At 35.6% G+C, this 15,952-nt stretch overlaps 3 protein-coding genes across 3 annotated transcripts; all 3 read left to right on the top strand.

Annotated features, from left to right (window-relative positions):
- Positions 1-3,724: 3,724 nt before the first annotated feature.
- LOC106413721 (cyclin-dependent protein kinase inhibitor SMR2) lies at positions 3,725-4,399 on the top strand. Its single transcript, XM_013854465.3, has one exon. The coding sequence runs from the start codon at positions 3,809-3,811 to the stop codon at positions 4,139-4,141; it is 333 nt and encodes a 110-aa protein (XP_013709919.2). The 5' UTR covers positions 3,725-3,808; the 3' UTR covers positions 4,142-4,399.
- Positions 4,400-5,171: 772 nt separating this feature from the next.
- On the top strand, positions 5,172-6,163 carry LOC106414409 (histone H2B.2). Its single transcript, XM_013855072.3, has one exon. It carries the CDS (start codon positions 5,217-5,219, stop codon positions 5,961-5,963), a length of 747 nt encoding a protein of 248 aa, XP_013710526.2. The 5' UTR covers positions 5,172-5,216; the 3' UTR covers positions 5,964-6,163.
- Positions 6,164-9,039: 2,876 nt separating this feature from the next.
- On the top strand, positions 9,040-9,936 carry BNAC05G05830D (uncharacterized protein At1g08160). The gene has a single exon (XM_013854528.3). It carries the CDS (start codon positions 9,140-9,142, stop codon positions 9,761-9,763), a length of 624 nt encoding a protein of 207 aa, XP_013709982.2. The 5' UTR covers positions 9,040-9,139; the 3' UTR covers positions 9,764-9,936.
- Positions 9,937-15,952: the final 6,016 nt, after the last annotated feature.

The raw sequence follows: 15,952 nt of genomic DNA, 5'->3' as shown, positions 1-15,952 counted from the left end.
TAATTCTTTTTGGTTTATGATTTTTAAACAGAAAGTTAACTATTTAAATAGGAAATTTGATTAGTCACTAAAATTTGAAATAATTATCTTACAAATCTTTTTTCTTAGGATTTGAGTAAAGGAAAACTATCATTAAACACTATTTTACAAAAAAAAAAATTGGTTTATTATATTTCAAAAGGATAATTACTATCAAATATTATTTTACAATTATTTTTTCTTTATGATTTTAGAAAATGAAAATTAGCATTGTAAAAGTATTTTTGGTATATGATTTGTAAAAAAGAAAATACTTTAGAAAAGAAAACTAATTTTTAAAATATTGTTTTTGTTATTAACTTATCTTGTAAAATTTATTAATCATGATATATTTTAACACATGTCACAATTTAAATAGAAAATTACTATCAAATAATTTTTTACAATAATTGTTTTTGTTTAGGATTTTAGAAAGAAAAATTACTATCAAATATTTTTTATACAATTTGTTTTGTTTAGGATTTTAGAAAGGGAAAATTACTATCAAATACTTTCTAAAATTAGCTTTTCACAATTCGGTTTTGTTATTATCATGTTACATTTATATATTATTAACTAGGGTAAGCCCGCGCTACGCGCCGGATATGTTGTACGTGTAATATATCAATATATATATTTTATAAATTATAATTGTTTGAGATTATAGGTCTGTGTTTTAAATGGATATTTGTGTTTCTTTCGTTCTTTATATTTAGATCATTTTGCCATATTTTTATGGTTTTTATAAGGATGAAATCACAATTCATATGATTAATATATAATTCAATGTTAGGGGTTATGGGTTGTTTCTTATGAATGGTCTAAACTATTTTTTATTTCCTAATAACGAAACGATTTTCGTAACACACGGATTATATATCTAAATTTGTTAAACTTATAAAATTTATCCATAATTGATGTTTTTTGTCTTTTTCATTGGTTTCAAGAAAAAGTTTAACTATCATTTGTAATTTTAAAATAATTATACTTTTAGCTTCATATTTTCGTTAGAATACAGTAGTTTAGTATGTTTTAAGTTTTATTTTGTATTTTTGATTTTGGTATCTTATAAAATATTGTAACACATTTTTTTTTAAACTAACACATTTAAGTTTCGCCAATTATTTATTTAAAGATAAAGTTTAATTCGATGGCTAGATAATTCAAAATAAGTCTCATGTGCAAATAAACAAAACATGGAACAATGTACAAAGAAACTTAGAGAATGATGTGAGAATATTTATGAGGAGACTTCTAGTAAATCTTCTTGTGTTTTGGACCTGATATTTCCGCCTAAAATTTTAAGAAAATTTTATTTTTCCAATGAAATATTATTTGTTTCAAATAAAATAAAAGAATAAATTTAAAATTTTACATAATAATAATTTTCTAAAACTAAAACTGAAAATCTAAAAATCTAAAAATAAATCATGAATCCTAGTTCTTTTGAAAAAAAAAGAAAAAAAAAACTCTGGTTCTCTCAACTTATTTTTTCTCACCGTCACACAAACTCATTTCAGATCTTTAGCCGCCACGCCAGATCTCTCTCCCGTGCCTCTCTCTCTGACACCGGAGCTCTCTATCTCTAGCCGGACCTCTCTCACGCTCCCTCCTCTCTCTTGCTCGCCTTCAGGACTCCTCTCTAGCCGGATTCTCTCTCTCTCTCGTGTCGGACCTCCCTCACGGTTAACTCTCTCTCTCTCTATGTCTGTGTCTGTGTGTGTGTGTCAGTTTTGATTCAGATTTGGTTTTGTTGGTGGTGGAGGAGGTTGGACATGAAGCCTGACGGAGGAGGCTCCTCGCCGTGATTTTTCCGACGTTTCTTTCCATCCCAGCAACCTCAGTAAGTTGGATAGTTATTAGATGTTTATTGTTGCCTACTAAAACAGTTTCATTACAGTCTCACAAAGTTTTTAACTTTTGATGTTGTTTGTTTGTTATCTATTGCAGATTGAATCATCTGGTGGCTATTGTTCAGAAGATAAACTATAGATTTTCAAAGGTTGAAACTTTGACGAAGGAGGATGGAGAAGAAGCCGCCGGCGGTGGAGGCTTCAGCGGGAAGGACGACGGCGAGCAGACAGCGGTAATCTTTCCTCAGCCTCTTCCATTGTTCATATCCAAAGTAGTTTTTTTCTTTCTGGGTTTGTTTCTTTTGTTTCAATGAGTTTTCATTTGTTTATGCTGAGATCTGTATTAATGTTTCCAAAGTTTTGTGGTTTTTTTTTTTGTTTTTGTTTTGATGAATCGGCATTTGGAGTTTTGAATGTTTATGCAAAGAGAAACTTTTATGGTGTTTAGAAAAAAACTTTTATGATTTGAGAGATTCCGGGCTTGTGTGTGTTTTGATCTCTTTATGTTGTGATTGTGACATATCTCAGGCAGTGTGGTTGATCTATGGGCTGGTTGAATCGAACAAACAAAAGGCCCAAATAAAACAATACGGCTGATCGAAAAGCGAAGATAGGTGCGACAACTTGCGTTAAATGAAGTGCTGCGTTTTGGCAAGCGGGACACGTGTCGACACTCCAGGACTCGACTTTGTGATCTGGATGGTGAGGTGGCGCAACAGGAGGGAGACAAACATTTTTTTTATATATATAGATTATGAGATAGTTTAACATGTGAGAATCTTAAATATATAATTGTCATGTGTCGCAATCATGTTAATTAATAACTTTGAAGAACCAAGTTTTATATAATATAATATGTGATGGAAAATAAACTATCTATATTATTTATTTACATGCACAAAAGATTATTTTTTTGACATAAAATAAAACCATTCCGTTAACCGGATGGTAAAAGACATTGTTTAATGGGCAGTTTTAGCCAAAGTATAGGCCACTCTATGGCCCTGTTCGTTTACCTATCGCGCGATCTGCGACTGATCGCATGTCGAAGGTTGTTGTTCATTTTGTTGTTGCGTAACATACGACCTGCGATTGGTCGCATATCGCATGTCGCAAGTCGCAGGTTGTTGTTTGTTTTGATGCCGCGCGACTGATCGCACGACCAGTCGCGGGTTCTCATTGTAGTCGTCCGAAAAAACAGCGACTAAAACTTAAGAAAATTTTGATCGCGCGACTGGTCGCAGGTCGCAGATCGCAGGTCGCGCGACACGTAAACGAACATAGTTTTAATTGCAGGTCACAGGTTTAGTCGCAGGTCGCAAGTCGCAGGTTGCGCGATACGTAAACGAACGTAATCTTAGTCGCATGTCGCAGGACACGTAAACGAACGGGCCTATTGAAGAAGGTAAAGACAAGTAGAATATAAGACTTTGTTTAATGGGCTATTTTAGCTAAAGTATGAGCGACATATATGAAAAAGCCCTTGGATATTCTGAGCCCATTAATAAATATCTCTTCGGATATTGGTTAACTTGGGCAAATTTCAAACACAAGTGGAGGATGACATGGCAGTAGTTGATTGGCTTAGACAATAGGTTGCGAAACGCGAATAAAAGTCCAAGGAGAGTCGGAAAGTAGACACATCAATTATATGAAAATATCATATTTTTAAGCGATGAAATGGGTATCCTATGCCAAGCATTTGTACGTATTTAGCCATACACATGAGACTTATTTTGGATAAGCTTTCTCCGTTAGCTTTCAGTATTTTGATCAAAAATTTGAAAATGACAATTAAGTTGCACAAAAAGCATTGAATATATCCGAATATTCAATCAATATATTAATACATGGACATTTAGCAAAATACAAACTCTTCATCCTTTTGATCAAAAAAAAAAAAAAAAAAAACTCTTTATCCTTTTCTCTCTGTGACCATGTCCAAGGTTCTCGAGCCCCTAGAAGAAGAGAAAGTAGAACATAAACCAAGAAAACAAGAAGAAGAAGAAGAAGAAGAAGAATCGAAGAACGAAGAGGTGTTAGGATCTCTGTGTACACCAACATCAAGTGATCATAAGATTCCGGAGGTGGATACTTGTCCTCCGGCGCCAAGAAAGCGACCGCGTGAGATTTCTCCGACAAAGAAGAAAAGATTGTCTAAAGATCTTCGGTTCTTTGAAGCCACCGACGTTGGGAGCCACGAGGTGGAGACGTTATTTGTTCATGACCCAATCCCTGTCCGTAAGAAACGGAGGAGTAATAGCGCCTGAATCCTTGCTGTGTTTCTTCTTCTTCTCCACAAACTTGATTGTGTAGATTCATTGATCCTTTCTATACCTATACTATTTAACTCGTTTCGTGTTTTATTTATTTCTTTTGATGGGATTGTAACTCTGTTTATGTACAGAGTTTTTGTTAATATATATCGATCTTGTGTTTGTCTCTTACAATTTGATTATCATGTCTCAAAACATGATATGGATTTTTGTTTGTAAGATTTAGCAATAAAATAACTTAAGAGAGAGTAATAGTGGGTGAAGTTTTATTTTTCTTAAACAGGGATCAAAATTAAAAATAAATAAAATAAATGTAAAAGTACAAAAGAAAAAGAGTTCTCAAATTTTAGTGTATTTGCATTATATATACGCAATTTTTCCTCTAATTAAGTCAATACCATAAATCCACACATGAGATCTTTATTGATAGACACAAAACTTGTCGAACTCACCTAATTTTCAAGTCAAAATTTTATACTCTCGAGATACTGCTAAAATACATGTTATCTTCTAGTTAATTTGATTTTATTACATTAGAATTTTATCATAACGTTAAAGTTATATAGTAATAGTTAGAACTCCATTTCGAGATAGTATCTCAGTAATACTACTAATGATGTTTTCTACACATTTTGTATGTTTGTATATATCTCGACATACTTTTTTTTTTTTGTCAATATCTCGACATACAAAATGGACATGTTTGCATTTTGCATTATTTTTTATTAATTGATTTAATCAGATAAAATGATATTTTTACTTCTTGTGGGGAAAAATAGCTAGAGTACATATTTGTGTCTATATCATATACAAGTAGGTGACTGATGACTAAATTCAGCGGCAGCGCTGTTTCTCTAACTCTAATTTCTTTTTGTAAGGGTAATTCACCTTAATAAAGTTAACTTTTTTTGTACAACCACCACGTAGTTGGCAGTTGAGCACCAACATTACAATCTTGAACGACACGTTTCACCACATGTCAATCCAAGAATTACCGTTACACAAAACCCGACAAGCCTTCTTTTATTTAACCGCAGAACATTATTACGGTTTTACTAACGAAGACGATATGGCGCCGAAAAAATCAAAGAAAGTGGTTTCTGTGACGAAGAAGAAGAAAGTAGTAGAGGAAACAATCAAAGTAACCGTCACGGACGGAGTTCCAAATGTTACCACCGAGACCGACACACAAGAGACACAAGAGCTAGAGACACAGGATCTGCCGTTGTCCATTCCTGTGGAAGAAGAAAACATTACTAGGGTTGAGATTCCGGTCGATGTTGGAGATGACCGGTCCCCACCGCCATCTGAAACCGTCGCTCCCGCAAGTGAAGGCACCGTGAAGGAGACCCATAAGGTTGAGATTCCGGTGGACGTTCGGGATGATCGGTCCCCTCAGCCGCCTGAAACACCCGCTCCAGCAAGTGAAGTCCCTTCGAAGGAGACCCATAAGGTTGAGGAGAAGGAGGGGAATAAGAAGAAGAAGATGTTAAAGAAGAGGAAGAAGAATAGGTCGGAGGTAGCCGGAGATGAGTACAAGAGATATGTGTATAAGGTGATGAAACAGGTGCATCCGGATTTAGGGATATCGTCAAAGGCTATGACGGTGATTAACATGTTCATGGGAGATATGTTCGAGAGACTAGCGGTGGAAGCGGCGAAGTTAAACGACTATTCAAAGCGGAGGACGTTGTCTTCTAGGGAGATCGAGGCAGCGGTGAGGCTGGTTTTGCCTGGAGAACTTAGCCGACATGCCGTGGCTGAAGGCTCCAAAGCTATTAGTAACTTTGTTGCTTATGGTGCCAAGAAGCGTTAGTTTAATTAGTATGTCTCTTGTTATTTCCTTTTCTCCAACTTAACCGTTAGGTTAGGGTAAGGTTTAACTTAGTAGGGTTTCTAGAGTTGTCTGTTCTCTATGTGTGTTTGTAATAATGTCGCTTCGTTCTAGTTTTGTGTCTTCTCTTTTGTAAAATACGGGTTTGCTTTCATATTTGAAGAAATAGTTTAAAAAACAAACTAAGTGACTTGTGAGTTTTAAGACTTTTTGTATGTACTCTAAAAAATATGATGCTTATTAGACCATGATTAACCTGGAGGATTAACCCGGAGTTCTCAGATTAAGAGCAACTCCAATGGTGTTACTCATCATTGAAATCCTTGTTTGAATAGTTAAGGACTCTAATCATATTTGTTAGTCCAATGGTGTTATCCACTATAAAATTCTTAAGAATAAAATATAATTAAATTTGTAAAACATTTAATAAATTTGTAAACCATTAAAAATAATTAAATTTGTAAAACATTTAAAAAATTTTAAAAGTAAAAAAATTGTAAAAAATAGTTTCTGTTACGTTGTTGGTTTTACTTAAAAGCAAACATAAAGTTTTAGCGAATGAACTAGCAAGGTTACGTTACGTCTCTCGAAACTATATCTCCAAGATTCTAAGTTATTACAACCACCATATAAGATAAAAGGGAGGGTTGGTATATTTGATCAAAACAACAGAGAATGGTTAGATTCAGTTCATATATTTGATCCATGTGAGAGAGTACTAGTACTACTAGTCTAGTAGAGAAGCTTGTAAACGAACCTCTTGATATGATCAAGTATCAAAAGCCTTGCCCCTGGTGCTGGTGGAATGTTTACTTCTTGCTCTGATTGTTTCCTTCACCTGAAAGAAGAACAAAAACCCGTGGTAAGTAAAAAGATATGTATACTCTTTTTGTATTGGTTCATGAACAATCAATCAATCACCTTATACATTGTTCCTGACGCAACAGCGTAGCAAACAGCCCAGGAGAGTGCGTGTGCAGGCTTTACTTTCAAGCCTTTGCTCACAAAAGTGTACGCCAACCCACCACCTGAGGCTGAGACCATGCTGCAAAGTTTGTCAAAACCCAATTAGAAACAACGTCTGTAACAGGTTTTCATCAAATCAATATCACCCAAAGAACAAATCTTGAAGATTCTCAGACAAGGAAATATAAAAAGGGATCAAAAAGTTGAGTGAAGAAAGAATGAAACTTTACGCAGCCGTAAGATCATCTTTGCCTCTGATTCCTTTCATTATGTGTTCAATTCCTAGACGACGAAAACAACAAAGAATCGAATCGGAAATAAGAAAATAGCAAACCCAGACGAAAACCCTAATTCGATTAAAATCCCTAATTCGATTTGAAACCCTCATTCAAGTAAAATCCCACAATCGAACCGTAAAAATTGATGAAATCAACATGCATCAACTCCAAATGCAAAGATAATGAACTAAAACGCTCTGATTTACCTTCAACACCGAAGATCGCCGAATCACCTTTCGTTTCGCCGGAGGAATTTTTTTTCTGTAATTGTCGCGACTTCTTTTTTTTTTTCTCTCCTTACAAAACACGACCCTGACCCTCACCAATCGGGCTTTGCCAACTCATCAAGGACCAAATCCTTAATCTCCTTAGTTAAGGACTCTTTCTTAACTTATGATTTTTTTATATTAATATTTTAATCAATCCCGAGTAAGAATTAATGCTAAGGATCTACTTAAACCCCGCGTTGCCGGTGGTCTAAGAACCTCATCCTAAGAACCCCGGGTTAATCATGTTCTTAAGTGTATATCTTTTGGTTTCTATGTACGTTATGTACGTTGTAGTCTCCATTTTATTCGTTCCGGTAGTGATTGGGTTTAAGAGCACCTCCAATAGAGGGGCAATGTTTTTATCCGATCCGGTAAAACTACTGGTTAAGTGGTCGGCGGTTGAACCGGATTTTCTATTTATAAATAAATAAATCTAAATAATCATGTATTTACACTATATAAGACCTAAAATGTAATTATACATATAATATGTTCTATATTCTCTTTTATTAATTAGATAATAAACAATAATTATAATTTTAGTTATATAAACAAGTGAATACTATATCAACTAAAATTGATAAAAAAAAACAAATGAATGACTGTTTAAATTACATATTTATTTATTTTTACAACTAAAAGTCTTAAATTTTATGAATATAGCAAAATGAAAATAAAATATGAGACTCAAAAAGAGATTTTTTAAACGTTTTTAAAAAAATATATATATAATCAAGAGAAAACTAATTAAATAGTAAAAAATCAAACATTAATTATGGAATATTATATTTTAATAACAACTGGAAATACAATAATTATATTTTTACTTCTGTAGAACCGGGGTTTGAAGTTGAATCGGATCACCGGTTTTACCGGTTTTTAGCTGGTTTCACTGATTTTTCTTAAATTCGGGTTTTAAACTGAACCGGACTCGGCTTCTTTCACAAGTCACGGGCGGACCGGTTCGACCGACCGGTCTGGTCCGGTTCAACCGGCCGGTCCGGTCCGATTTTCAATACCTTGGTTATTGGAGGGTTCTAACACAAATTTTCAAAATTAAAAATAATTCAAAAATACAAAAAAGTAGTAAATGTGTCAGAAAAAGTCATAAACTGTCAGAGCATGATTAATGGAGGTTTTTAGAGTAGGGTTCATTAGCGGAATATAAGAAACCGTCTCTTGATTTTTAACTAAAAAAGCTAAAAACCTTTAAAAAAACTCAATGGCGATGTGTCACTTTTATACTAATTCAAATTAAAAAGGTAAATAAAAATTAATTACTTAAATTAATTGCAATAAAAACATTAATAATTTGATTTTTTAGATACTTAATAAGGTTCTGATGGTTGTGGATGCTCTGAGGCCTGAGATTACAAGAAGCAAAGAATTAGAACAAATAAGCAAAAAGTATGAATCTTCCAACTTACAAGATTTCTTAATTAATTCACAAGCAATACCGAATATTTAAAGAATTACATGAATAGTTTTGGGACTAATCCTTACACAAAAGCAAAGAATCTAACTATCTGTGTTCGTCACCTTATATAACGTAGCAAAACAATCAGACTAATCATTGCTCTCTATCTTTTCATAACAATTAACCAGAAATATACCTTTCCAAACGAGTACACAACCCTCTCTGGCAATGGTTCCTCCAAAACCACCGCCTCCACGACCGCAACATCAACCTCTTCCTGGTAGGCGTTTGAACCCTATCATCTGCATCATTGTCGCCCTTGTCCTCTTAGGACTCCTCGTAGGTCTCGCAATATTAATCACATACCTCACCCTCAGGCCAAAGCGTCTCGCCTATACCGTCGAAGCCGCATCGGTCCAAGATTTTGCCATAGCCAAGGACGATCACATTAGCGCCAAATTCAACTATGTGATCAAATCATACAACCCTGAGAAACACGTCTCCGTGAGATATCACTCCATGCGAATCTCCACGGCTCACCATAACCAGTCCGTGGCTCACAAGGAGATATCTGCTTTCAAGCAGCGTCCCAAGAACGAGACGAGGATTGAGACGCAGCTTGTGTCACACAACGTGGCATTGTCTAAGTTCAATGCCAAGGACTTGAGGGTTGAAAAGATGAAAGGGGTGATCGAAATGGAAGTGTATATAACGGCTCGAGTGAGCTACAAGACGTGGATTTTTCGGTCGAGGAGACGTACGTTGAAGGCTGTTTGTACGCCGGTAATGATCAACGTTACGGCGAACTCGTTGGATGGATTCCAGAGAGTTTTATGCCGAACTCGTCTTTAGTTTAAATTACTTAACAACTTGATTGGTTCTATTTGTGTGCTTATACGTGTGTCAATTTTTCTGTGTGCCCTTTATTGATTATCTGTATGTGTGTCTTTCTCTTTTTAATTTTCTGATGTGGTTTTTATTCTTGTATGCATTCATTACCAATACTGTTCATTACACTGTCTTTACATCTAATCTATTAAAACAGGAGTACAAATAGAAAATGACCCTGATTTTTTCTCAGTAATTACAATTATATGCCATTGATCAAAACACAGTAGTTTTACATTTTCTCTAACTCATTAATTCCTAATATTATGTTTTACACTAACCATGTCACATTATATTCGTTGGACTTGGTTCTTATTTATCGAAACTATGACACTACAAGAAAACACACCGAATTCCGACGGACACCAAGGTCGTCGGAAATTTGTGACGGAATACTGACAAATTTCCGACCAAATCCAAAAAAATTAAGTCGTCAGAATTCCGTCGGCCATTTCCGACGGAATTCCGACGAAATATGGTTCGTCGGAATTTTCCGACGACTTTTCGACGACATTCCGATAAAAAATGTAACCGTTGTAGTCGTCGGAAGTTCGTCGGTATATTCCGACGAATTTCCGACGACATTCCGATTAACAGCAAAGTCGTCTGAATTCCGTCGGTATTTTCCGACGGAATTCCGACGAACCATGTGACCGTTGCCGACAAATATATATGACCGTTGTATAGCCGTTTGAGATTGGACAATTCCGACGGAATACCGACGGACTGCTTTACATCCGTCGGAATTTCGTCGGTAAGTCGTCGGAGGTCCGTAAGCAATTTCCTATAAATACAACCCCTCCTCATTCAACTCATTCACACTTCATTCTCTCTTCATTCTCTTTAGTCATAACAATTCCGTGAAAATCATGTCTTCAGAAGTTTATTATCGTTCGTGGATGGATAAACCTCATTTGGATCCGAACACCAATTTGCTTACGGAAGAATACGTTCAAGGGATTGGAGAATTCATGAGGCTTGTTCAACAGCAACCGGATGCAAAAAGTGGTATGTTAAGATGTCCCTGCTCTTCTTGCAATAATAATAAGGTTATAAAAGAATTTGATGTTTGGACTCATTTGTATATGAAAGGGTTTTCACGTAATTATAAAGTTTGGTACCTTCATGGGGAAACTGGTTATGAATATGGTAGTACTAGCGAACCTCAGCCTGTTAGTGAACCTCAGCCTGATATTAGGTTAGAAGAATCTAGAACGGATATAGATTATGGTGTAGGTACTGAGCAGATGGTACATGATCATTATAGAGGGGAAGAACCAAACCCCGAGTCTAGGAGATTTTTTGACATGTTGGATGCAGGAAAACAACCTTTGTATCAAAATTGTAGAGATGGTCATTCAGTCTTATCATCTGCAACTAGATTAATGGGTATTAAGACAGACTATAATTTGGCTGAAGAATGTATGGATGCGATTACTGATTTTGTCAAAGGTATTCTACCTGAGGATAACCTTGCACCGGGTTCATACTACGAGGTTCAGAAACTTGTTGCAGGTCTTCAACTACCGTATGAAGTGATAGATGTATGTATTGACAACTGCATGATCTACTGGAGAGCGGATGAGACACGGAATGTATGCAAATTTTGTGGGAAACCTCGTTATCAGGAGACGAGGGGAAGAGTTCCGATCCCATTCAAAAGAATGTGGTATTTGCCTTTGACGGAAAGATTGAAGAGGTTGTATCAGTGTGAGCGCACAGCAAAAGCAATGAGATGGCATGCAGAGCATTCCACAAATGGTGAGATTAGACATCCTTCAGATGCAAAGGCTTGGAAACATTTCCAGTCAACATATCCAGAATTTGCGGAAGAGAGAAGAAATGTTTATCTTGGATTATCTACTGATGGTTTCAGCCCATTTGGAAAGCATGGAAGGCAGTATTCTCTATGGCCAGTTATTGTGACACCGTACAACTTACGGCCGAGCTTGTGCATGCGACGAGAGTTTTTGTTTCTCTCAATTCTAGTCCCCGGGCCAGATCATCCTAAAAGATCACTAGATGTGTTTCTTCAACCACTAATATATGAGTTGCAACAACTATGGGCGCATGGTTTTGAGACATACGATGTTTCGCGCAAAGAAAACTTTCAGATGCGGGCAGTACTTATGTGGACAATAAGTGACTTTCCAGCATATGGTATGTTATCTGGATGGACAACACATGGGAAGCTATCATGTCCATATTGTCAAGATGACACAGATGCTTTCCAACTAAAGAACGGAAGGAAAACGTGTTGGTTTGACTGTCACAGACGATTTCTACCACCTGATCATCCATACCGCAGGAGTAAGACTTCGTTTACGAAGAACAAGCAGGTGTTTGATGGTCCACCTGAGGAAGTTAGTGGGAAAGATTTGTTGAAGCAGTTTAGGTATTTTGATGCAGAAAGGACGCCAGATGTAGGTGGACATGAAAACATTCGAGTCAATGCGGTTGGAGAGCTACATAACTGGCACAAAAAGAGTATTTTCTGGGATCTGCCATATTGGGAGAGTCATCTATTGCGGCATAATTTAGATGTCATGCATATTGAGAAGAACTTCTTCGATAATCTGATGAACACAGTCCTTAACATCCAAGGTAAAACGAAGGATAATTTGAAGTCAAGGTTGGATTTAGTCGATATTTGTGATCGTTCTGAACTTCACGTTGATGAGAACGGTACGGCCCCTTTTCCCATTTATCGGCTAGATGGTGCTAGAAAAGAAGAGTTCTTTGATTGGATTACAGAGAAAGTGAAATTTCCTGACGGATATGCATCAAATTTGGGGAACTGCGTTGATAGAAGCGAAGGAAAGTTTACTGGCTTGAAGAGTCATGATTGTCATGTAATTATGCAGCGCCTCCTTCCGTTTGCCTTTTCAGCATTATTGCCACGTAATGTTCATGAAGCAATTGCAGGGATTAGTGTTTTTTTTCCGTGACTTATGCAGCAGAGTATTGACTGAAGAGGGTATTAATAATTTGAAGACAAACGCACCAGTCAGCATGTGCAACCTTGAGAAGATATTTCCTCCATCATTCTTTGATGTAATGGAACATCTTGCTATTCATCTCGCAAGAGAATTGGAACTTGGTGGTCCTGTGCAGTACAGATGGATGTATATTTTTGAGCGTTATATGCATCATCTGAAGAAGATGGTCAAAAATCAAAGCAGGGTGGAAGGATCTATAGTGGCACAGGTGATCAATGAAGAAACTGCAATCTTTGCTGAAAATTATTTTCCACCAGAAGTGCAAACAAAACACCGAAGACCTGCTCGGCATGATGATAGAGGGGAGAGAGCAACATATCATGTTACTGTCCCAAGCATGTTCAAGGAAATAGGACGACTTAGTGGAAAATTCACGAAGCGGAGACTTACGGACACTGAGAACGCTCATTTGCAAACATATTTGCTCACCAACTGTGAAGATGTTCTACAATATGAGAGGTAAAAATATTTATTCATTTATTGTTAGATTAATATTCAATAAATTTATTTCATATTGATAATATTTTTGTATATAGTGTATATATGGCGGAGTTGCGTATGACTCACAGGCATGCAACAGAAGATGAGCTTCGACAACTTAGAGATAACGGATTTGCTGCGTGGCTTCGTAGTTATGTGAGTCATATATCCTATTACCCTATGCAAATGATTAGTTTAAATTTAATATATATAAACTAATTAATTTTGCAATCATATATGTTTTTTTTTATAGGTGAATGATGGTTTGGCCAGAGGTCTTGTGTTCGATGATTGGGTACGCGAATTTGTGCAGGGACCAAACTATGTGGTCAAATCATATCCTAAATTTTGTACGCGAGGATATGCATTCACAAGGAAAGGTCATTCTAAGACAACATATGATGCTGGTGTTTCATCTTCTTCTGGTGACGATGTCTACTACGGCAACATAAAAGAAATATTGGAAATCCAATTTCCTGGAATGGTTGGATTGCGTTGTGTAGTATTCTATTGTGATTGGTATGACACCACCCCAGATAGAGGAGTGAAGATTGATGCGTTTGGTGTTACATCAGTTCATTCGCGGCGGAAACTTCAATATTATGATCCCTTCATTCTTGGTTCGCAAGCTGATCAGGTATGTCAATATATTCATAATTTTTTACCAATATAATTAATTAATGTTATATATTGAACTAATACTTTGTATAATTGATATGTATAGGTGTGCTACATCAGTTACCCTCGGGTGACGTACAGAGACGATCCATGGGTTACTGTAACGCAAATCAACCCAAGAGGACGAGTGGATGGAACTTCTGATGATGATGAACCATTGCAACCAGAGTCTACCAGCAACGCCCAGGCAGTTGAAGATTTGGAAAATGTTCAACTCGTTGAGAATTTGACTGTGTTTGGACATGATGCTGTCGTACATTCAGAGCCGGAAGCCGAGGTTGGGGAGTTTGATGAAGATTCAGAAGATTCTGATTAGTTTTTTTTTTTTTTTTTTTTTTAATGGTCCGTCGGAAATCCCTCGCAATATACCGACGACATAGCGACGACAACGGGTTTCATTGAAAATTGGAAAGGTCGTCGGTATTTCGTCGGAAAATACCGACGACATGTTTTTCTATAAAGTTTCAATCATAAAAATCTATAAATTTAGATGCCAAAACTATGAAAATAACACATAATAAGTGTTTAGTATAGTATTAGATCGCAACCGTTCAAATATAACAACTCATTAAAATATTTATGTATGCATATCATTGTTTTCATAACATCTCATCTTAACATTATGTACTTATACAATCATATTTATATAAGCTTACACTACAAAAAATATTGTTGTGTAAAATCGTGTTATAAAACATTTTTATTGTTAAATCTTTATGCAAATACTATATATATTATCAAAGGTTTGGATTTTGCATTTAGAAACTTGAAAAGAACACCCTAAACACTAAGTCGTCGGAAAATACCGACGGAATGTGTCCGTCGGAAAATACTGACGGACACGTTCCGTCGGAATTTCAATTAGCCCGGGAGAACCAAACCGCTTGAAAATTTTCGCGAATCGGCATTTGGTATATTTTAAATATACCGACGGAATACCGACGAACCCGTGTCCGTCGGAATCCACGGAAATAAAAATCCTTCTCCTTTCTTCTTCGTTATCTCCGCGGCCTCTCTCTCTCTCAAAACTCTCCGGCGATTTCGGCGATTTCGGCGACTCTCCGGCGATTCCGGCCTCTCTTCACCGGCGAATCCTCTCCTCACCCTCCTATCTCTTCCCCAAACCCCAAATCATGTAAGAATCATCCCAAACCTTTTTTTTTTCAATTGTTTAGGGTTTTGGAAGTTGATCTCGGATTTTAGGTTGTTTGATTGAACATTTTAGGATTGAATGGATAGTTTAGGATATATAAGTTAGGATTGTTGTTTTAGTTTTTTTTGGAACATTTTTTGATTTTTAAAAACGTTTTTTGATTTTTTAAAACGTTTTTTTTTATTTTTAAAAGCGTTTTTTGATTTTTAAAAACGTTTTTTGATTTTTAAAAACGTTTTTTGATTTTTAAAAACGTTTTTTGATTTTTAAAAATGTTTTTTGATTTTTAAAAACGTTTTTTGATTTTTAAAAACGTTTTTTTGAAAAAAATATAAATATTTAACACCATTTTTCTTCATTTATAAATTTTAACAACATTTTTCTATATTTATAAATTTTTTATAATTTTGTATACATATATATATATGTAAATCATGTATAGTAAAAATTTTAAAATTTTAAAATTTTTTATATTTTTTTTTAAGTTTCCACTAATAAATATTTAACAACATTTTTTTTTTAAAATATAAATATTTAACAACATTTTTCTTCATTTATAAATTTTTAACAACATTTTTCTATATTTATAAATTTTTTATAATTTTGTATACATATATATATATATATATATAAAAGGTTTAATAGTTTTTTTTAAAACGTTTATAAAACCTTTTGTAAATATATAAATGAAAATATGTTTGATGGGTTAATTTTTTTTTTTAGGGCCGAGGATGAAGCCCGCCCCGCAGCCCGTCTTCGACGTAGTTCGGTGAGCGGTTCCCGTGCATCGGTATCGTCTCATGACTCGGTTCCCGCATATATTCCCGCTCCAGCTCCCTCTGC

This window comes from Brassica napus, chromosome C5, assembly GCF_020379485.1.
Source record: "Brassica napus cultivar Da-Ae chromosome C5, Da-Ae, whole genome shotgun sequence".
NCBI classification, from domain to species: Eukaryota; Viridiplantae; Streptophyta; class Magnoliopsida; order Brassicales; family Brassicaceae; genus Brassica; species Brassica napus.
The sequence above is the reverse complement of the archived record's forward strand: the minus strand, read 5'-3'. Positions and strand labels throughout refer to the sequence as shown.